A 25,183-nucleotide genomic window follows, 5' to 3' on the forward strand; every position below is an offset into this window, starting at 1 on the left:
GCTATTTTTATAATTATTATTTCCTAATAATTATAATTGTCTAAAAGAAATATCATTGTTGTTATTATTATTTCCTTTTACAAAATTTATAATTTTATTAAATAATTATTTAAAGAAAATAGGGGTGTTACATTATGTTTATGTTATTATTATACCCTTGTCTGGTATTTAGTATTGGCTTGGTCAACACTAAATACTTATTAAATGACTAGATTTTATTGCACATTTTTGCTTAATTTATTGTCGGTCAACCCAATCCAAAATACCTATTTTATATTATAAAAAAATAGAAAACTATGTATTTTATTTAAAAAAACACTTTTTTTAAAATAAGTTTAAATAAGCTCACCTATATTGTGTTTTAATTCCTATATACTTTGTTAATCTTTATTTTAATTTTTACTTAATATTATAAAATATAAGTAAAAAAAATAAAGAGTATATTATAATTATAAAGTTTACAATCAAATACATTATATAGTGGAATGTTAAACAATAATTGAAGCATTGTTACAACTCTCATTTTAAATTTTTTATTTTAAAAATATATTTACTTCATAAAACAATGTATTCTTTACCACACAAGGGAAATAACTCTGCTGGTTGAATAATTGAATAAGATATGAGTTGTAAATCTCCCGATTTGATTCGTACTGATAAAAAAAAATAATGGTATTTTAGATAAGTTAATATTATAACTAAATGAATCTCTTTTATTATAATATAAATATAACAATTTTTATCTATTATGATTTGTAGTATATTATAACAATACTAAAATATATAATCATATTACTTCATTATTCATGATTAACATTACGTATTCTATTTTTCATAATTAATTATACATCTATACTTATATTATAAGTAACATTATCAATATAATATAAAATGATTGGTTGAGGTGAAAATAAATTATTGTGAAGTCAAAAATTTAATTTTGTAGGTATTTTAGGTCAATTTGATTGACACTAAATTGAGTAAAAATATGCCTATATATTTAATCATTAAACAAGTAAAAGACTATACTTAATACCAACATATTATAGTGGGGTCTCTTGTTACAAGACACTCACAAACACAATGTGTCACTCAAGCTAGTGTTTTCTACATTTTACATGATAAAAATTATCTATTTTGATAAATATTTTGTTTATCAATTCATTATGTCATTAATTTTGATTGTTAAATTTGGTAAAAATAAAACTGATTAAACTAGTCCCATCATAATGCCAAGGTTTAATTAATTAAATATTCGATTTCATTTTCAAAAGATTGATGTAGAATGACACAAACTATTCATCTAATCCATCGAAATCCTCCATTATTTGCAACTCATTTGATGCTAATATTATTCATAATGCATTCATATTTAAATAAGTAGAAAATACTAACGTATAAGGAGATGTTAGTCAAAGAGACATAAAAGTGGGTCAGTTGGGTGTCGTGACCCACACCAGTACTGAGACGTAACATGAATCTCCAAGGGCAATAATAAGTACAAAGTAAAAAAAAGACAAACTTCAGCTATAAAAGCAGGCCTGCAAATGTCATTATTTCAACCATAATAATTGAATGCCCAAGGGCAGCAGCATATATATTCTTTTTAATATCCTTCACTTGTCTCGGTTTGAAATTATTTTTTATTGATTTAATTTTTTAAAAATTAATGTATTTGGTAAACTAATTCAGATAATATTTTGAGTTATTTTAACTCGATTATATGTTGTGTACTCTTTAAAAATTCATGCCTTTTTTAATAATCTTACATTAACAATAAGAATTCTTAGTCTAATCGATAATATTTTGTTTAATATGATATTGTATTTATATAATTTTTATTTATTCTAAAATATATATGATAAAATATGTCTTAATTTTATTTTCATATACATTTTTTGAAAAAATTATCACTTTTATTTATAATATTAAATTAAATATATAATTATGTTTAAAAATTTGGATTTACTCAATTTTGTCCATATATTATTGAATTTTATTTAAATCAAACTTAAGTCTAAATAAATAGCCTCATTAAAATTTTGAGTTAAGCAAAACACTAAAAAAATTATGGTCCGTTTGGAAGAGTTAAAAGTGTTAGAAAAAAAATAGAAATGAAAAAAAAAATAATCTTTCAAATATGCAGGCACAAGGTTATATGAAAAGTGAACCTCAATTTGAATAGTCAAACGTTAAGCATACCTTTCTCAAACCACATAATAGTAATTTTTCATGTTAAATATGTAAAATTGATGTAAAAACTAATTATATTAACGAGAATATGTTATTTACTGAATGTAAAATAATTTTCATGTCATATAATTATATAAATTTATTAATTTTTATAATGATTCGTAGTATATAGTATTATAAAAATAGTGACAAGCAATGGCGAATCTAAGACTTTGGATTCAGTAAGGTAATCTATTTAGAAAAATAAATTAATAAAAATTATCATATATATATAAATAAAGACATGAATAAACATATAAGAAGAATGGAAAAAATGAAATAGTAGGTTCAAACACATAAAAATAAAAATAAGATGTGTAAAATATAAAATTTTATGATAGATACTCATGATTATTTTTTTTTAAATAAGGGAATACATTCACTTACTCCTATATAAGAAATATTTTGAGTAGAAGGACAATTTTTTTATAAAAATTAAAATCAAACTTTGAGTATTTTGTAGGCGGAAAAATATATTTTACACAAAAGAAATATTATAAAAGTTGTCAAGCTATCTCTATGTGACAGTGGACTCTACATGATTTGTTTTTTAGTTTTCTTTTATTTTTTTAAAACATACATTAACACAAACATATTACCTAATTATTTTAAAAATTACATTAAGGATAATTTAAAATTATTTGATAATATAAAATTTTTACACTAAGTGTACATAAATATTAATTTTATTTTCATAAAATTTTTTGTATTAATTTGATTTCTATAAAAATAAAATATATTTATATTAATTCTCATTGGTAATTCTATTAAACCGTAATCTGACATAATTAACAAACATATGTGTACACTTTGATACAAATTAATTAAATAATTTGTAATGATTAAAATCCTTCAAAATGAATTAAATAATTTTTTCTATTTGATGAAATCAGGAAAAAATTAAGCAATAATAAGTTTCGATGTCTTATGAATGCACCGGAGAAGATAGAAAAAAAAATTAAGAAAGTCCTGTCACTGGTCGGGACAAATAAAAATATATTTTATTTTTACAATATCATATAATGAAAAAAAAAATTAATATTTTTCAAATTTTACATCCTGACATATTTACCCTTCCTACTAAACTGTTCAGTGGAATTTGCATATCAATCTCTTCAAAGTTGAATTTCAACGTGCAAAGAAACACATCGTAAATGATGGAAGAACGTGGATGGTGGATCGTGGATGGGGTGTATAAATTAACCAAACATCCACAAGGGTGTCCACCAATCATTTCTCTTAAAGAATCAAATTTGAAATGCACAGCGCAAAGATATGCGGGTTTGCCACTTGTCATGCAATCCAAAGTTTCATGAATCATGATTTGTTTGAGGGTGAACGACGAAACAGAAGTAAAAAAGGTGCCCCATTTAAACAAAAGGACTTTTAAATCAATCTACATTGCCTCAACAAATTATTTATTTTCTACATTTCACTTCATATTGTTGCACACGGCACATTTTTATTCCTTTTCCCACAATCCCACTCTCCATTTTCTTAGAAAAAAAGGAAAAGAAAATGTTATTCAAGACAAAATCTTATACATTCCACAAGTATTAGTATGTATCATTAATAGGAAGTATGATTACTTAATATTTTAATTCATTTTCAATACAATAATTGATAAACAATAAATTAAATAATAAATATCATATTTAGTTCCTAAAATATTACACATGTTTCATTAATATTTTATTTAATTACATGTTTAATCCATTCAGTTTTGGATGTGTGTAACTTTAATTTTTTCAATTTTTTAATCAAAATATTTGAATTCTTTTTTACTCGAAATTTTCATAAACTAAATCACATAATTGTTTTAAACATTTCACTAACTAAAAAGTCAAATTTTACTCAAAATAAAAAAACAGCAATTTTTGTCTGCTTCAATCTCTAATATTACATCTTATAAAAATCTTTAAATTTTATTGTTTTTTCTATTAATTCTGTTGAGTTCTAAATTTTAAAATTATATTTCATTTCTCAAATATATCGTAAATATCCTAACATTTATTTAGATAAAAATCAATAATGTAAAAATTATAAGTTAAGAAAACTAATGACAAGACCTATTTTTCTTAATTTCAAAAAGAATAAACTTAATTAACTTGAAAACAACTTAAGAAATCAAAATCACCCCCCCCCCCCCCCAAACTAAAGAGCCTAAAAGTACAATCAATTTATTCATTGTATTTACAAAAATACATTTGGTGATATCATTTTATTCTATTCAGATTAGTCATGATTAAAATGCTCTTTCTAAATACAAATGATAATAGAAAGAACAAAAAAAAGATAAACTTGCTAGTGCAACTTTTATAAAAATAAAAAACTTCTTATTCTAACAATAATACTATAAATAATATATTTTTAGAAACATATTATACACTGTATTTACTTTGTATTTAATCCACATTAACCGTGGAAATCCCCTTATTAAATTAAATCCACATTAACTTTATTATCATGATAAAAAAATTTTTAAAAAAAGCACAATATAATAATACAAAATTAAATAATATATGTATAAACAATTTAATTTTTTAGAAACTATTATGTAATTAAAAATATATATATAATAAATTTATTATTTTTATAATAATTATCTTAAAAATTAAAATATTAATTACATTTTAAAATTAATTGAAATTAAAAGAAATACTACTAATATATTCTTTTGAACGTCCGTTTTTAATCAGTTAAATTTATTAAAATTAAAAAAAATAAATTATGCATTTCATCTCATATCTTATTTGATATCTTTCATAATTTCATAACTTTTAATGAATTTTTAAAAAAATAAATTTAATTTTACCTAAAAAATGTATATCAAAAGAAAAGGAAGTATATTAAAAAATGGGTTACAATAATGAAAAAAAATGAAACTGTCATACATTTCACATTTATTCGGCCAACCATGGCTGACTTGTTCTTTCTTTCTTCCTTGCAATTGCCGTCCTTGCTCTCTCTCTACAGTGCTTTTGACCTTTTGCAAAATCCCAGCCTCTCTCTCACCAACACGCTTCTTCCTCTTCAGCCACAACACCAACAACAACCATGACCATTGCACCATCATCATCATCATCACCACCACGCTTTTCTCATCATGCCACCTTTCTCTACGTCCCACCAAGCTGAAAAAAACACCGCCACCGTTTCGCTCTCAATTCTCACCACCCTCACTTTCCTCTTCACATCCCCCACCTCCTCCACACACTTCTTCTCGTGATTCCAGCTTCTGGGGTCTTTTCTTTTTTCGTCTTTTCTTTTTGTGGTAGAAACTCGTCTGGTCTTTTTCATTTTATTTTTTGTCGAACTCGAGACACGGTCAAAAAGATATATATTAAATGTGAATATCTCTCTCAACGGAGATTCGAACCTTGGATCATCACGTTGTGAGGGATTAATGTTAACCTGTGTGATGTACAATACAACATGTTTTCTTTTTCTATGTGGCTTTTGGATCATGCGTTCTGAGGTTTGTCACCTTCTGATCCCATCATCAGGAATTCAAGACCAACCCTTTACACTAAAGATTCTGAAAATTTTGAAATTTTTCATGATCTAGCTGAGTCAAAGTCAAATATTTCAAGGACCACTGTGATGGACCCGAATACCCCATATGAGAATTCTTCCAATTTTGATTCTTTCATGTTCAATTCGTCATCACGTAGAAGTGCCATGTCCATTCAGTCTAGGAGTTCTGTCAGGGACAACTCCACCCGGGAAGTGAGTTTTGGCCACTCAGGATCCAAGCCTGTGAGGTATGGGTCAAATTCTGAAGGTCTCAACATGTCTCAGAAGGAAATCAGTGATGAGGATGCACGGTTGGTTTATGTTGATGATCCTGAGAGGACAAATGGGAGGCTCGAATTCGCGGGGAATTCGATTCGTACCGGGAAGTACTCCATCTTCACCTTTCTTCCAAGGAATTTGTTTGAACAGTTTCATAGAGTTGCTTATATTTACTTCCTTGTAATTGCCATTCTAAATCAGCTCCCTCAGATAGCTGTTTTTGGGAGGGGTGTTTCCATTATGCCATTGGCCTTTGTGCTTGTTGTTACTGCTGTGAAGGATGCATTTGAGGACTGGAGGAGGCACAGGTCAGACAAAATTGAGAACAATAGGTTAGCATTGGTTTTGGTTAATGGTCAGTTTCAAGAGAAGAAGTGGAAGGATGTTAAGGTAGGGGAGGTCATTAAAATCAGTGCAAATGAAACGATTCCTTGTGATGTTGTGTTGCTATCAACTAGTGACCCTACCGGGGTTGCTTATGTGCAGACTATTAATCTGGATGGAGAGTCTAATTTGAAGACTCGGTATGCAAAACAAGAGACTCAATCTACGTTGCCTGGAAAGGAGAGCTTGAATGGATTGATTAAGTGTGAAAAACCCAATAGGAATATATATGGGTTTCAGGGTTATATGGAAGTTGATGGAAAGAGGTTGTCTCTTGGATCCTCCAACATTGTCATTAGAGGCTGTCAGCTCAAGAATACTAATTGGGCACTTGGTGTTGCCGTGTATTGTGGTGGTGAGACCAAAGCTATGCTCAACAGCTCCGGAGCTCCATCGAAAAGAAGCCTTCTTGAGACTCGCATGAACTCTGAGATCATCATGCTTTCTTTCTTTCTTATAGCTTTGTGTACAGTCACCTCAGTTTGTGCTGCTGTTTGGTTAAAGGGCCACAAGGATGAGTTGAATCTCTTGCCGTATTATAGGAAACTGGATGTTTCAGAGGGGGAAGAGGATAGCTATAAATATTATGGATGGGGACTGGAAATTGTTTTCACTTTCCTCATGTCAATTATAGTGTTTCAGGTTATGATCCCCATATCCTTGTACATTTCCATGGAGCTTGTCCGTGTTGGTCAGGCATACTTCATGATCGGAGACTCGAGAATGTATGATAAGGCGACAGATTCAGGATTTCAGTGCAGGGCCTTGAATATCAATGAAGATTTGGGCCAAATTAAATATGTCTTCTCTGACAAAACTGGTACACTAACTGAGAACAAGATGGAGTTTCAATGCGCGAGCATCTTGGGGTTTGATTACAGTTCTCCAAAAGCTAGTCTTGAGAATGAGCAAGTTGAATACTCTGTTCAAGGTGCAATTCCTTGTTTAAATATGTTAGTCTGTTCTGATACAATTTTACATTAAATATACTGCATTTGAGTTTTTAAAATAATTTGACATGGCATGTTTATTTTGTGTTATTATTTACTCAGCGGTTGGGAAGGTCTTTAAGCCAAAGATGATGGTGAAAGTTAACCAAGAGCTTTTGCAATTATCAAAAATTGGATTTGCAAATAGAGAGGGGAAACAGATTTATGATTTCTTTCTAGCTTTGGCAGCCTGCAATACCATTGTGCCTCTTGTTGTTGACACATCTGACCCTATGGTCAAGCTAATAGATTACCAAGGGGAATCACCAGATGAACAAGCGTTAGCTTATGCTGCTGCTGCCTATGGTTTCATGCTTATTGAACGAACCTCCGGTCACATAGTCGTTGATATTCATGGAGAAAAACAAAGGTAAATTTAATTGCTTTCTTTTTTAATAATTACTTTCTGCTTCTTTTTCTTCTGAAGATAAACATATTTTTACATTGACAATCTGAAAAAAAATTGGTTTTAATGGTTTAGTAATGTTGTTTAAGCATACAAAAAGATATTCTGAAACATGCATATATTGTTGTAGTCTCCTTTCTTTGTTATGATTTCATCTATATATTTGTTGATATTACAGTTAAGTTTTGCATGTGTTCGTTGTGTTCCTTTCTTTCCCTGGATATGTAGTGATTTAGTGTGCTATGTAAGTTTATGCAATTTTTCCTGTGTAATGACGTCACATGGTTATCCTCATTTTAATGAATATTTCTATTATGGGCGATGCAGGTTCAATGTCTTAGGTTTGCATGAATTTGATAGTGACCGAAAAAGGATGTCGGTTATATTAGGGTACAATAACAATTCTGTGAAACTTTTTGTTAAAGGGGCAGATACATCGATGCTTAGTGTGATAGACAAATCATTGAACACAGACATACTGCAAGCAACTGAAACCCATCTTCACTCTTATTCCTCTGTGGGTTTTAGGACACTTGTTATTGGGGTGAGGGACTTGGATGCTTCAGAATTTGAGCAATGGCACTCTGCCTTTGAGGCAGCAAGTACTGCTTTGATTGGTAGGGCTGCCATGCTTCGCAAGGTTGCTATCAATGCAGAGAACAATCTCTGCATATTGGGCGCAACTGCTATTGAAGATAAACTGCAGCAAGGTGTGCCAGAATCCATTGAGTCTCTAAGGACTGCAGGTATTAAAGTATGGGTCTTAACTGGGGACAAACAGCAAACTGCCATATCAATTGGATACTCCTCGAAGCTCCTTACGAGCAACATGAATCTAATTACAATTAATACCAACAATAGAGAGTCATGTAGAAGACGTTTGCAAGACGCCCTTGTCATGTCTAGAAAAGACATGACTGTGCCTGGGGTTAGTCACAATTCTGAAGGAAGATCAGATGCTGTTTCAACTCCATTAGCCTTGATTATTGATGGTACCAGCCTTGTTTATATTCTTGACAGTGAGCTTGAAGAAGAGGTAAGTTTGCCATTAAATTTCAAATTGTGTATAGTGTATTTTATGCTGATCCGTTAGGTGCTGACTTAGCTCAATGCTGTTGACTCCAGCTCTTTCAACTAGCAAATAGATGTTCTGTTGTTCTCTGTTGCCGAGTAGCTCCACTGCAGAAGGCTGGGATTGTAGCCCTTGTGAAGAATAGGACTGATGACATGACACTAGCCATTGGAGATGGTATGAAATCTTGTATTTACTTGTTTAGGATTGTCATTTCCCTTCAAAAGAATAAAAATAAAATAGGATAACAAAGTGAACAAAAGAAAGAAAAAGAAAAGGCACTGGTAGAAAATACAGATTAATTTTGCTTGGTGTGGTTTTTGTGTTTATATAAAATAATCTTTATTATGCTTTTCTTTAGGTGCTAATGACGTATCAATGATCCAAATGGCTCATGTTGGAGTTGGAATCAGTGGACAGGAGGGTCGGCAAGCTGTAATGGCTTCAGATTTTGCAATGGGGCAGTTTAGGTTTTTAGTTCCTCTCTTGTTGATACATGGGCATTGGAATTACCAACGATTGGGCTACATGATAATATACAACTTCTACAGAAATGCTATCTTTGTTCTTGTCCTTTTTTGGTAAGTTATAATTCAGAAAATGTATATAGTTAGATGCTTTCTTCGTGTAATTCTGAATTTGAATATGCCAGGAAAATAGCCTTACCAATTCTTTTCTTTGTAAAAAAAAAAAATCTTAGTTCTTAATATTGAACCTGATGTACTTCTGAGCGTATACTTCATTGCACTCACTTGGTGATTTGGATAAAAAATGAAAAATTCCCTTATGTTCTATTCTGGTGGCGTTTAATCTATTCAATAGCTCCTTGTGGCTGTAAAGGTTTATGCCTCCATGTTTTGACATCTTTGTATTTTGTTTTCCAGGTATGTGCTCTTTACTGCTTTCACTTTGACAACTGCTATAAATGAATGGAGCAGCGTGTTATATTCAATAATCTACTCTGCATTTCCAACTATTGTTGTTGGTATTCTTGACAAGGATCTTAGTAAAAGGACACTCCTAAAGTATCCTCAGCTTTATGGGGCTGGGCTGAGACAGGAGGCCTACAACAAAAAGTTGTTTTGGTTAGCAATGGCTGATACTTTGTGGCAAAGCATTGCTGTCTTCTTTACTCCCCTAATCGCATATTGGGGAACCACTGTAGATGTAACAAGCATAGGAGATCTTTGGACTCTTTCAGTGGTTATTTTGGTTAATTTGCACTTGGCCATGGATGTCATCAGGTGGAATTGGATTACTCATGCAGCCATTTGGGGCTCTATAGTTGCAACTTTCATTTGTGTCATTATTATTGATGCCATACCAGCCCTTCCTGGTTACTGGTATGTGCTATCTTTTCCTGTTATCTCCCTTTGAGTTATATACAAATAAATCTGATTGCGGTAACATGCATGGAAAGGATAGACATGTTTGCAAATGTCAGATGTTCAATAATATGTGTTTATTCTGCTGTATACATTATTAGTTATTTCCATTTGGTGGTGTCTCTTGTTTTTCTTTTGTGTTTCTGCATTGTTTCTCCATTTTTCATGAGTTATAGTCCATTCCTAGAACAAAAATATTGTATGACTGCTGAGTGGAATAAAAAATGGAAACAAAAGCATATTTGGCTCTAGAGGAAAAGTAGTAGTTTTAACTTTTAGTCACAAGTAACTTAATCCGTAGGTTATATGCCTCTGCTTAATTTCACTTTATCTTAAGTGAGAAAACATTTAAGTAGATGTTAGGGAATTAGGGTGGTTAGGGATTACTAGATGCTGGGGCAGAGTCAGGTGCAGTAAACGCAATGAAGTTCTGATAAACTCACCGTGACAGCTGAATTGTATTTAGAGCCTATAGTTGGACAGTCATCTTGCAATTGTAAATCCCAAGAATGCAAATACTCTTCTTTTATATTCTTTTCACGCACAATCAACTGCTTTTGTCATGCTTTGCTTGCCAATTAGATATGTTTTCTAGTTCTGACTGCTTTGAATTTGATATCCAGAGTTTCCTTGCCTTGAAAATAAGTTGATTCTGTGTTTTAAGAGAAATGCTATGAACACACTATTTTTAGTTAAAATTTATTGGAAATCACAAAATTTTGTGAGTCTGACTTCTTATTTTATGAGCCTCACTTATGATTTTGTAGTTTCCAAGAAACTTTAACCAATAGTACAGGGTGTGTTAGAAGCAGTGTAATAGAGAGTGTGTTGCTAGCACTCCTCTATGTTCTAAGCCTTGGAGACAAGACCATGTTTTCTTCTGGATGAATTCTTTGTTGCCATTCAACCCTTATGATTCAGAAGCTTATTTCTATATATAAAATCTGACATTTACGCTTGTGCAAAAACTTTTGCAGGGCTATCTTTCATGCCGCAGGCACTGGATTGTTCTGGTTATGTTTGCTCGGAACTGTGATAGCTGCGTTACTTCCTCGATTAGTTGTAAAATATATGTATCAGTATTATTTTCCCAGCGACATTCAGATATCGAGAGAAACTGAGAAGTTTGGGAATCCAAGAGACAATGGAGGTGGACAGATAGAAATGCTGCCTGTTTCAGATGGTCCACCAAGATAATAGAAGTTAGCTTGCTCCCTTTATACCTTGTTATCATTTCTTTTGTAAAGTTACATATTCTTTAGGCTACGTCAGATTATTTTCTGTTGGTTGCCAGATTTCATTGTTTTCTATCCAAAGGATAGAGTTTTGTTTTTAGTTCAAAGGTTTCTTGTATTGTTATTCCTTTGTGTTGATTAATTAGCCTGTTGTAAATTAACAGTTATTATAGCAGATAAAGGAAAAGGTTGATTACATGCTATAAATTATTAACATGAAGAGTTGAATTCATTGCCTACTTGATGTTGCTACTTTTCCCCCTCAAGCTTGTTCAGTTCAATTTTGTTTTGATGCTTAAGGTCTCGCGTTTTCTTAAATAATTATGAAAATTCAACTTTGTTTACTTCTTGTGTATATAGTGAGTCACCTTGGCTCAAAATAAAGAAATTTAAAGGAATTTAAATAAAAATATATAATTCAAATAATTAAAAAAATACCTCAAGTCGTAATCATAAATCATAACAGATAAGACTTAATTCAAGGCAAGTCGTGATCAATACAAAAAGATAATTAATTGGGACACATTGTAATATTTTAATATTAAAAAATATAATAAAAATATAGTTCATTAAAATATTTTATTCCAAATATTTATGGAGTTTAAATTTAATTATAATGCCTAGTGTTAGGCTTTTATAGTACAATCTTTTCTTTTGATGATTCCTATATGCGTATCAAGATCAGGACATTGGTACATTAATTTTTGGGTGAATAAGTTTCATTTCCTCTTCTATCTATTGTGGCAATTAATATTGAGTATGATGTTTTTAAAATAATATATATATATATATATATATATATATATATATATATAATGTTATTTTCCTGCCAAATAATGATATTGCTTGTCATAGAGGCTCTTTGATGCATTCGAGATGGATGTTCGAAATGGATTGTTGATTAGAACTAAATTCTGATGAAAGTTGATTGAGAATTTGAGATTTAAGATAGACTTTGGAGTGAACCAAGGTATGGGGGATTTTGTTTTTATTTTCTTTTTAGCAATGGTTTTTTATAAGGTTGAGATATCGTGAGAATGAGTGGGTATCTAAAAAAAAATACTCATTTTAAAGTCAATAGAAATTCTAACATAGTTACAATATGTAATGAATGCTTATTTGTTACAATGACGTTAGTTATATTCGAGAGTCTAGAATGAACTGAATTTCATGATATGGAGTCAAAGGTCTTGTATGATCAATTATATTTAGCTTGTTACTATAAGATAATTTTGTGTAATCTCACAAATGTATATTAGGAGTTTTAGTTGTAAATGATAACTTTAATTAACACTTACAATTTGAGTTAAATTAATGTTTAAGATTCGAAGATCAATTTATATAGTGATCAATTTTGATCCAAATATTGGTTTAATTAAAATTGTAAGTGTTGATTGAAGTTGTAATTTAAAATTAAAACTCTAAATAAACATGTGTTTGCAAATAAAACAAGAGGCCTGTAATTATTTAGAAATAAACAAAAAGATTTTTTTTTCTCCATAACATATTTTTTTAATTAATATTTGTTTAATTAACAAGTGCCTTCGCAAACTTTATTTTCCACTCCACAAAATCTTAGGTATATTAGGCTATTAGCTGTATTATTTTCTTCTTAATAGAATGATAAACCGTAAACCGTACAAACTTTGATTAACAATTTAATCCAGAACGGATGATGCATCTTTTATTTGGTGCATGGAGAATTTAATTATTGGAATTTGAACATTGTTAACGGATAATGTCCATGATAATATTATCATGGAACACAATTCACTATGTTCACACTTGAGTTATTTTCTTACAGTTTTTAATGAGATTAAAGGAGAATATGAAGCAATAATAGGTTTTGGTTCTTATGAGTATGTTATAATTAAGTCTGTTTACAACATAAATGAACCATCTAATGAAGTTATCATTGAGAACTATAATAAATACATTTTATTTTTTATAGAGACCAAATGAATACAATTTTTTTTATAAAAACCAAATTAATACTTTTTAAATTTTACAGAAACCAAATATATTTTACCCTTAAAAGAATTAGTAGACTCAAAAAGTGATTGTCAAATAAGCCATATAAATTTTATCTATTTTATTACAATAAGTAATGTAAGCAATGGGTTCGTTCAATAGCATGTTTGAATTAATTTATTTTAAAGTAAATTTTTTTATTGAAAACCTTTAAAAAAAACTTATTTATTTCTAACAATCTATTCTTAAACACAAAGTAATCATCCTATAAAGATTAAAAAGAAATAATTCTATGTGCTCATCAATATAAAGATAAAATTTGGGTATAATATCATACGTGTTTCTTATTTATTTATGATTAATATTGAATACAATTAATTTTAATAAAATAACTTTAAATTATTAAACTTAATTAAATGTTTATTGTGTATGTACCAAATTTTCTTAAATCAATGACAATAATATATTATGAACGAGATTAATATTTAATTTATTGGGTTAAAAAACATCCACTTTCTCATACTAAAAAAAGGTTTACTTTACTTACATATTTTATGATAAAATGATGGCTAAATAGCTATTTTTGTCCCTCAATGTGTAATTCGTTGACAAATGCGTCCTTGAAGATGAAAATATAAAATTTAATCCCTAAAAGTGTAAAAAGTGCGACAAATATATTCTGCCGTTAACTTTCGTCCGTCACCGTTAATAAAGTCGCCTACGTGGCACAAAAAGACAAATTTGTCACTGAAATGATGATCAACGTGGATTGCCAGCATAGCGGCATATTTGTCATAATAGTTTTTTGACTTTTCATCTTTTCACCCCGCCACTGACGGATGCATCCCTGAAGGATGACAATACAACATTTAGTCCCCGAAAATATAAAAGTGTGACAAATATATCCGAATGTTAATAATAAATTGTGACTAATGATTATTATTATTATTATTATTATGTGTTTATAATTTAATGCTCATATTTGTTTAGTACTTATGTAATATATTTTTTAAATTGCCTTTTAATATATATATATATATATATATATATATATATATATATATATATTATTTTGATTTCCTTGTCAAACCTTCATCTTTACACTTAAAAAAACTTTATCTTATATCTTATAATTTTATCAAATTTCAACTAAATTTCTCATTTTTAATCTTTAAAATTATTCTATATCCCAATTTCAACTTAAGTAACCTTATATTTAGAGTGAAAATAATATGTCGAGAATTTTGAGTAGAAAAAACAAAATCGACTAGAAGACCAAATTTATTTATTTTAGAAAAAAAAATTTAATCAACTATTTTTTTTAAAAAAAGTCTCACAAAATTTAATCAATTGAGTTATCATTTAAAAAAATAAAAGACTTTTATTTCTTAAAATTTTTTGTTTCTTCAATTAATTATTAATCTTTATTATATGCTTTTCCATAATATGTCAAATGGAATGCAAGATCGCTGTAGCCTCTAAATCAGTGAGAGATACAACTCTACGTTCCGCAAGTAATAAACCTTTGTACTAGTTTTTTTTAAGTTAACCTATGTATTATTTTGAGTATTATTATATTTTTTATTTAAATTTATTTAGATTCTTTATTTGTTAGTAACTGTTTTTCATATCATTCATATTATGTATAATAAGGGTTATCTTGAGTGGAAGCACATAAGGTTTATCCACGAGATTCTTTCATATTTGAGGTATATATATACATTTTATTGATTAAGGAAAAAAACTTATAATTTCCCTTTAGTTCTATCTAGTTTAAATTTTCTGAGATTTTTTTTTTAAAATTTTTTTGATTATATTATTTTAAAAAATAGATAAATAAATAAATAAATTTGGTCATGTGACTCGTTGTGTTTTTTCTACTCGAAACACTTGACATATTAATTTCAATCTAAATATTAGAATACTTAAGTTGGAATTGAGATATAGAATAATTTTAAAGATTAAAAGTGAAAAATTTAGTAGAAATTTGATAAAATTATAAAATATAAGATAAAGTTTTTTTAACAGTAAAGATTAAGGTTTGACGAGGAAATAAAAAATAATAATAATATATATATTAAAAGAAAATTCAAAAATATATTACATAAGTACTAAATGAATAGCACTAAATTACAACCACATAATAATAATAATAATAATAATAATAATAATAATAATAATAATAATAATAATAAATTACAATATATTATTAACGTCTGAATATATTTGTCATACTTTTTATATCTTTTAGGGATGCATTTATCTTATCAGGGGAGTCAGAAGACGAAAAGTAAAAAAAATATTATGACAAATATGCCCCTATGCTGACAATCCACGTTGGCAATAATTTCAGTGACAAATTTGTCCTTCTTTGTCACGTAGGCGACTTTATTAATGACAATGGATGGAAGTTAACAACATGATATATTTGTCGCACTTTTTACACTTTCAGGGACTATATTTTGTATTTTTATCTTTCAGCGAATTACACATTGAGAGACAAAAGTGACTATTTATCCTAAAATGATTATATGGTTTGGATAATTTTTTTTTATATAAATGATAATCTATTCTGGATACTATAAATTTAACATGAAACATGAATACCGAAAAGTTTATATAATATGAAAATTTAATTTATGGTATAAAACCAACATGCTCATTGCCTCATACTAACATTATATTAGCCAAGTAGAATTAGATTCAAATCGTTAAAGTAAGTTATTAAATTTGAGTTTAGTGGATAAAAAAATTACTAAAAGTGACTAGTTGGACTCTTCAATAACAACCTAAAAAATTAGTTAATATTTCATACTTATATGGTAAAAAAAAAAATGCCCGTATGTTAAAATCTTATAAGGCTAATTCCAAAATATCATTTAATTTTTATTTTCTTGTTTTGGCAAATAAACAGATTGGTTTCCAGGGTTGTGGGTTCTGTTGTTGGCTTGTTGCGCCATCTCAAGACACCTTTTGGGTCCTAAGTAACTGACTGGGTTCCAGTTGAGGCATGTCCCAAGTTCAAGATTCTGCAATAAAGCTTTTGGGAGCAGATATTCATAATATTCACATTCACATTAAGCCAACCATTCACTTCACAGATACTCTCTTTGACTCAGATTCAGCCTTTGCTTCAACCCATCATCATCATGGTCATGCCATTCAACCCTCCTCTACTCTTTAATTTTCATTCTCGTGATTTGTTCCTTCTCACGTGCTGCTCTTTTTCTTGTGAAAGTTTTTCAGTAAGGTTCTTGCTATAGTTTGCATTTTTAAAATCACAATAAGAAAAGGCTGGACTTTTATTTGCCTTACTGAAATGGGTGTATGAAAGCTATACACGATTTGCTTTTGATTGTTTGAATGATAGGAAACTCTTTTCTTTTCTTTTTTCTTGTCAAGATTTGGTCTTCATGTTGCAAGCTTATTAGTTATTTGTATAATGAATATTTCAATGTGGTTCACATGCCTACCCCGAAAATATTATGCACCAGGTATCCGAAGGTGTTTTGTTTTTGTTCTTTTAAAAAAATAAAGCTATTGAGAAGAGTAGATTGTATCATTTTTAGCCATGTGAAAAAGGGTAGAGAGAGATCAAGAAATACATTGGAGAAAATTGTTAAGAGGGATCCAGTGGTGAATAATATTCTTGAGAATTTGGTCTTTAACTGAGTCCAATAACATTGATAGATCCATGTATCCGATTTCACTTAGTGGAATAAGGCTCTTGTTGTAAAGGTAGGGAGGCTTGTTATAGGGAGGGAACTATAAAGTAAATAAAAGAAAATCATGCTTTGATTTTTGTGGTTCTATAGTAAACATAAGAGGTGGAATTTGATTTGAATTATTTGTGTTTGATTCTGTTTTTAAAATTGGACTGCATTGTTTAACAGGTAATGAACATTATGCAGTTTAAATGAGGCCAAATTAGTGGGTTGTGTTATAATAGCTGTAGCAATGTAATATGGATAGTGGCATGGTGAATGAAGATTCTTACTCTTGTTATGTTATGTTAGAAGTTGAAGGTGATTGTGTTTTCAAATTGATTCTCAATGTCCCATTGTATATCTACTGTTAATCACTTCGCTGGAGCATTACCATGACATACTGAGATGTGCTTAATGTGTGGTTTTTTTATTGTATAATTAATTATCTATATTGGAATGCATATTTTATGCCAACCCATACATTCTGTCACAGAGTTAGCGCCTTTGGCCTTAATTCTTATTGCAAGTTGTCTATTCCATGTATGCCCAGCTGACACAGAATGGTCCTCAATTGCAGAATGGACTTGAAGAATCAACTAACAATGAAGTAGATGTTCCTTTGAATGAAGTATCTAACAAACTGATTGATCCACACAAATATGGTTATGGTACTCCAAACTTGAATAAAAATACTACACTGAAACTGGTGCCTAAAGTAGTTCATAGGACTAATGAACACAGGAATGCTAAAAGAGAAATTGATCATCAAGAAAAAGTTTTCAAGAAGCCAGACAAGGTCCTGCCATGTCCTCGTTGCAATAGTTTGGAAACAAAGTTTTGCTACTTCAACAATTACAATGTTAACCAACCTAGGCATTTCTGCAAAAATTGCCAAAGGTATTGGACCGCTGGGGGGACGATTAGAAACATTCCTGTTGGGACTGGCAAGCGTAAGAATAAGCACTCGGCTCAGTATTGTCAGATACCTATGACTCCTGATGCTGCATCTGTGATCCAGACAGATTCTAAACCTGCTAGTGATATGCTTCTCTTATCTAATGAACTTCCTGTGACTTCAAGACCTATCAAAGGAGGGGAGGAAACTCCTCTTAGTGAATCTTTAGAAACTGTGTTAAGTCTCAATGGCCTGACAAAGATTGAAGTGGACTCCTCCACTCTCAAAGATGATGATGATGAGGAGCCTTCCAGCTCTTCTATGAGATCTAGTGAAATAGAGCAGCTTGGTTTGCCACAACACTCTAATGGTTTAGTTCCTTTACATTCATTTCATTATTATCATGTTCCTTCATGGCCTTACCAATGGAATCCATGTTGGAATGTCAAGGAGTTTAGGCCTAGTAACATCAGTTCTAGAGCTGTTTACACCGATTCTTCAACTATGATGGCAGTTCCTGGCTTCTCCATGCCAACAGTAATACTTCCAGGGGTGCCTTATTCGTATTCGGGTTTTATGTCAAGCTGGGCTGAGCAAAAAGAAGAGGCTTCATTGGTTGGATCTGCATTTAGTGGCATCTCATTGTCTTCATGTTCAGTTAGCAACAGCACTTGTTCGGGTAATAGGTCCCCAACCTTGGGAAAACATCCTAGAGATGGAAGTACACCGGGGGAAGATGCAATGAAACAGAATCTTTGGGTGCCTAAGACTGTAAGAATTAATGACCCAGAAGAGGCAGCAAATAGTTCTATATGGTCAACTTTGGGGACAAAGTCTGAACAGAACAAATTCATTATGAAAGGAAGTGTTTTTAAATCATTTGAACCAAAGTCACAGGCCAGTCCTCATATTTTAGATGATAATCAAATTCTAAGGGCTAACCCTGCTGCTTTCTCGCGCTCTGAATCTTTTCAGGAAAGAATGTAAAATCCTGTATTATGTTACAGTTTTTGGTTTTGTCAGCTCAACCATGTCAAATTGGCATTTGTAGTTGGATGAGGCTCAGAAGACTTCTGAAAGTCCATTTCTGTCATGGATAATTCCATGTATTGATGTTAAAGAAGATAGCCATGGCAAGAACCTTGAAGAAATTTTAAGTTGTATGTTCACCAGTCAATAAGAATCTCAACCTTGTGTCACCATTTGCTTCATGGTAAAGAAAGAGTCATGGAAGAACTTGAAATCTGACTGAGGTATGATATTTAGGCTTCTAAACAGTTGCAATCAAGATATTACTCCTTTGAGTTGATTCTTTGTTTCATTTGATCTTCATATTTTCATCATTGTCCAGTCAATCTTAGGTTAGGAATTTGCATTGACTTCTTTATGTGCTGTTTTCTGACTTTTTGAGGAATTTATTTTATTGTTTTCTTCCCTTTTTTTCCAAAAGATTGGCCTTGTATTGTATATTGAAAGTTGATTATAGCAAAGAGAAAAATGCCTCAGGCCACAGGCTTGTTGTAGCAAATTTTCTTCTTGTCTTATACATAGATGAAGTCAAAATGATGCTATTGGTGACAATCTCTATTGCGATCAGGTAAATTATAGTCATATATTTGCTTCAAGACATCAGTGCATATTTTAGAGCACAATACATACTTTTCCCTTTTGACTTTACCTGTCATTTTTTGCGTAGAAGTTGATTAATTTATGTTTTTCTTCATTCCGTGTTTCCGTTGATTAATAGCTGTTGTCATTTTCACCTTTGTCATAGCTATTGTTTCTGATATCTATGATAAGTAGGATATGCTGAGAAAACTTTTTGGCTATTTTATTTTAGCCTGGGGTTGGAAATTGCTGAACCACATCATGGATATGATAAGCAGGATATGATGGATTGGTCCACACTGTAATGAATAAATGCTGACCACAAATTCTTACAGTAGAAGACATTGCTTATATAGTGCAAAATTACAGTGTCCTCCTGGACTCTGGTTTTCATTGCCAAAGGAATAAATCAGGCATATACTATTTTGAGATTAATAACATGAAATTCTTTGCAGTTTTCATACATCATATGATTGTATATCTTATTTCATTTGTTGACTGTTCCATAGCTTAAACATTTTAGGAGTAGCTTTCAGAATCACTTCAACTTTTCTATTAGAAAATAGGATAAAATATATTTTTGGTCCCATAAAATATCTCTAAATTCGATTTGAGTCCCTATAAATTTTAATATGTTTTAGTCTTTGCATTTTAACGAAACACATGTTTTTAGTCACTGATGATAAGAGACAAATACCACATCATTTTTTTTAAATATAGGGACTAAAAACATTAAATTTTTATAAGACTAAAACTCAATTTCAAACATATTTTGAGACTAAAGATTTTACCCTAGAAAGTAACTCAAAATGAGATTCAAGTCCATTAATTATACGTGTTCACTATACTTTTATTCTTTAACTCTGAATTTGTACTTATTGCTGTTGAGTTAGAGCCCTAGAAGGTGAAAAATCAGGGAACAGAGGGGCTCAGGTTATTATCAGATTAGAGCAATGTGAAGGTAACTTAAAAGTTTTGCTTGGGCTTCTGGCCGGTCAACCATATATTTGACTAAGAACTGTTGAATACATGTTGTTCTTACCTCATCTTGGAGAGGACTAGGATCTCTCGAATGGTTGAGTGGTATGAACTTTTATGATGGACAAATTTCACATATTGACATAGGGCATTGCTTTGTGTACCCAATACAATTGCTGGCACACCCAGCAAAATAGTAAAATTCCATTTTTGTCCTTCTGTAAAGCTGATACAGATTGATGAATCTATAAGCCCAATACGGATTGACCAATCCATAAGCCTCATACGGATTGAGGTCCAAACGATGCTCTAACCAACTGAACTAATAAGTCAATTATGTTATAAAATAATTAATGTCGTTATATATAACAATAAATTTTTTAATGTATATTTAATGCATATGTAAATTTAGATAATAAATTTTGTGACAATTAATTTTGATATAATAATCTGTAAGTCCAATACGAATTGATCAATTCATAAGCCTCATGCGAATTGGGGAATTGCTTTGGGCACCTAGCGTTTTTGCTAGTACATCCAATAGTTTCCCAAAATGCAAAAACTGTCCTTATAGGCATTTTGGGTTATAAATAGCATATTCCTTTTTTTTTTTCATTTTTGCAGTGTCTTTTTGATTTCGTAAAACCCCACTCTGTAACTGAAGCTTGCTTTCGTTATCTTCCGTTGGTGCGTGTTTGTTGTCGTTGGTGGTGCACGTGCTTTGTTAAGGATATACAGTGAAGTTTGGTGATTTTTTAGAATGTTTTAAATAATATTACCAAATTAATATTTATAAAATTGCTAAAAACTATTGCTAACATATAAAAAAAATTAATTTCTATAACATATTAAAATAATTAAAATTATTTTTTAAAAAAAAACTCATACGGATTGATGATCCGTATTAGTCATACAAATTGTTAATTCGTATGATTCATACAGATCATCAATCCGTATGAGTTTTTTTATTAAAATTATTTGAAAAAATAACTAAAAAATTAATATTATTTTTTTAAAAAAAACTTATAAGCATATAATTCATATGGATTAACAATCTATATGAGTTTTTTTTAGATTAATTATAATTTTGTAATTATTTTTTAAAAAATAATTAAAAATTAGAATAAAAAACTCATACGGATCATCAATATGTATGAGTTTCTTTTATTTTAAAAAAAAATTAGTTATTTTTTATAAAAAGTAATTAAAAAATTAAATAATAAAAAAATAATTCATACGGATTGATGATTTATATGAGTATTTATGAAAGGACATAAATGAAATTTCCCTATTTTGCTGGGTGCACAAGTGTCCAAAAATTATGAAAGGTAAAATCATATATGGATGGACTTTGGAGGTTCTGGGGTGAATTGGTTAATGGAACACTTCAAGAAGCGGAGGCTAGAAAGCAATGCCATGGTTAGATGATTGTCATAATCTATTTCTTGCACACTTTAGGGAAAAATGATAAGTCTGTAGGGTTTATTTTCATCATAGACATTGAAAAAAGGGAGTAATTCCTGAAGTATTTAACCTTTAAAAAATTGAAACAGTTTTTTTTAAGGAAACATGCTCATATTATTAAATCATGAGAGCATAACTCAGCAATACAATTTGGTAAATGATAGAAATCTTGAGGACTAGCATAATCTCTAGATGCCCTATCTAGGCCATGTGCAACTAGATTTGCTTGCCTTCTAACAAATCATGCCCTATAACTTGGTTCTGCTATCAAATGGTCTCTGCAGCACCTAATTATGCTGCCAAACTCGGTCAACTCAATGTTAGCTGAAGCAATACTATAAGCTACACTTTGATAGTCTACCTCTATAATAACCTGTTTTAAGTTTAATTCCTTTAGCCACCTAATAGCTTCTAGTGCTGCAATTGCTTCTCCTTCGACCACCTTGGGAACAAAATCTCGCACCAAAGATTGGACCTGAACAGCCTGCCCATAATTGTTTTGAGGATTTTTCTTTGCGCACCAAGCAAGTTGTTGGTACCCACACCTAGCACAACATGTGCAATTTCAATTTTGCCCTTTCATAATAGGACTTACGGATTGTCAATCCATATTAGACTTACGGATACCTTTGACTTTCAAAAATATGTTTTATGAATTAATTTAAAATTATTAGCATGACACTCTAACCAACTGAACTAATAGACTAATTATGTTTTAAAATAATTAATGTCGCTAACATAACACTAAAATTTCTAATGTATATTTAATGCACATGTAAATTTACATAATAAATTTTGTGACAATTAATTTTGATTTAATAATTAATTTATTTACATATATAAATTGTAAATAAAAATCATAAGTTTAAAATTGTGCATGTTGTTCTGGGTGTACCAACAATTTGTTGGGTGTGCAAAGAAAAAACCCTCGTTTTGAATACAACAACATTGCACTTCAAGCTCCCTTGTTGGGGAGGTTCCCATCAGTTTGGTGCTTGATGCCTCTTCATTGGGCCATTGTCAACACTATGAATGATCTGAGCACTACTCGAATGCTGAAGCATCTATCTCGCTCTTCAAACTACACTTGTGATACCATTTACTCCGATATACATATTTATATAATAAAATACATGAAAATGCGAAATTACATAAAATAGATTTTATTTTCTAAGCATAAAAGAGTTCACGTGGGTAAAAGATTCACATTCATATTAATAGTCAAATTAAAAACTTAACAAAAATAAGGGTATAGAAATATCTCTGATCCAAAACAAGGTCATCCAATTATTTTTTTACAAAAGGAAAACAAGTTAAGAAGTGGAACAACATAAAGTAACATGTTCACAACATTATGCAAATAATATAGAAATCCATGCCCTAATGTCACATCCTATTAAAGTTTTGTGTCCTAGCGTCCTCTAGTACAAGATTCTTTAAAGTCGTTTGCCTAACCATTTAATCTCATGAACACAAGGTTCGAGATCATCATAGAATCCAAACACAAACAACACACACGCACAATATAAGTATAATAAGCTCAAGTTAGCACAACTCGCATCATTTTACCACTCATTGTGTAACATCACTTATCCTAAGGATTTAATCACAAAATCACATACCACAACTTCACATTAATCACGTGTTCAGAACACACATTTCAAGTATAACACAACATCTCACACAATTTATTACCCACCATCATGTAATAAGATCTCTTAAGATCTCTCTCATTTTTTTCTTTAATGGTAGATTTCATTTTGGGATCTTTGGTAACTTTTTGTAGGTTCCATATGGATCCCACTTTTAAATATTATATTTAGATATTTATTAAATTAAATATAATTAATTAAGTAATTAAATTTAATGAAACATGGAAGAAAAAAATTTATAAATATTAAAAAAATAGTAAAATGAGCATAAATTTAATTTTTATTTGTGACTAAATGTTAAACAAATAAAAAATACATAAATTTGATAATAAATAAAAATGTAACACATTAATGACAAAGAAAAATCAAATTTCATTATTCTTGTGACAGTAATGTTCCCAAATATGCAACAGAGTAACGATGACTGTGTACATAGTGCCTGTCGTGGCTTGCCTACCCATTTTTTCTCCTACATTTTCATTTTTGCCCTTTAGTCTCTCTCCTTTTTTTCTTTCTTTTTTTCAATTTTTTCCTCCCTCTCTCTCCTGTTCCAGGCATGCCTTTTCTTCTTCCCCCATCGCAGCCTCATCCTACGCCTCTTCTTCTTTCTTCTTCCTTCTTTTTTCTTTTTCCTCAATCACGACCTCTTTTGCAGCGGCCGCGGCCTCCTTCTCCCTTTTCCTACGCGATGGATGCGTTCTCCCTCCACCTCACCCTCCACCACGACCTCCTCCCCCTTCCCCCTTCTAGAACTCCGTTGCAGCCTCCTTTCCCAACGCTTGTTGGTCTCTCCCCCTACTAATTTCTTCTTCTTCATCATCATTCCATCTCCTCTTCTATTGGTTTCTCCTGCATTTTGGTGTTAGGGAGACAGAGCAAAAAAAAAATGTTTTTCTAACAATGTTCAGATCTTAAGGGTTTTTGTGCAAGAACCCATTCTCCATGCTGGAGATATGCCCAACTCCTTTATTGGGAGATCTTATGAAGACCGGATCTTGAGCTTAAAATTCTTGTTGAAAATCTGGCACTAAAGTTGTTGTAAGACCCTTTCAAATCATTTACGTCACTTAAGAAAAATAATTAATTTAGTTAATCATATTAAATATGTCAATTATTTGTGTTATTATTCCAAAATTATCCTTTTCTCATCTTTGTATCCACTTAATTGCTTCTATTAATGTTTGGAGAGAGAATAATTAAGTAAGAGTATCTAGGAGAAAAATAATTAATACATCTAAAAATTAAAAAGAATCTTATAAAAAAAACAAATGAGAAGAGTGTTATATTTAAGAACCGAAGGAATACAAAATAATTTGCTATGCATGTATAAACAAATTATTCCCAAAACACTTTTGTGGTCCTCCTGCGGTTAGTTACAGGTAAGAATCAATACTTATGATACAGAGTAGT

The 25,183-nt window shown here is 30.5% G+C and overlaps 2 protein-coding genes across 2 annotated transcripts; both read left to right on the forward strand.

The window, feature by feature from the left end:
• Window positions 1–5,136: 5,136 nt before the first annotated feature.
• Window positions 5,137–11,737, forward strand: LOC114387938 (phospholipid-transporting ATPase 1). Its single transcript, XM_028348223.1, has 7 exons — window positions 5,137–7,342; window positions 7,464–7,770; window positions 8,134–8,842; window positions 8,932–9,055; window positions 9,240–9,459; window positions 9,763–10,221; window positions 11,241–11,737. The coding sequence occupies exons 1-7, from the start codon at window positions 5,836–5,838 to the stop codon at window positions 11,458–11,460; spliced, it is 3,546 nt and encodes a 1,181-aa protein (XP_028204024.1). The 5' UTR covers window positions 5,137–5,835; the 3' UTR covers window positions 11,461–11,737.
• Window positions 11,738–16,417: 4,680 nt separating this feature from the next.
• Window positions 16,418–20,086, forward strand: LOC114387698 (cyclic dof factor 3-like). The gene is made up of 2 exons (XM_028347902.1): window positions 16,418–16,621; window positions 17,754–20,086. The coding sequence occupies exons 1-2, from the start codon at window positions 16,619–16,621 to the stop codon at window positions 19,056–19,058; spliced, it is 1,308 nt and encodes a 435-aa protein (XP_028203703.1). The 5' UTR covers window positions 16,418–16,618; the 3' UTR covers window positions 19,059–20,086.
• The last annotated feature ends 5,097 nt before the right edge of the window (window positions 20,087–25,183 follow it).

This window comes from Glycine soja, chromosome 15 (assembly GCF_004193775.1).
Source record: "Glycine soja cultivar W05 chromosome 15, ASM419377v2, whole genome shotgun sequence".
In the NCBI taxonomy this organism is placed as follows: Eukaryota; Viridiplantae; Streptophyta; class Magnoliopsida; order Fabales; family Fabaceae; genus Glycine; species Glycine soja.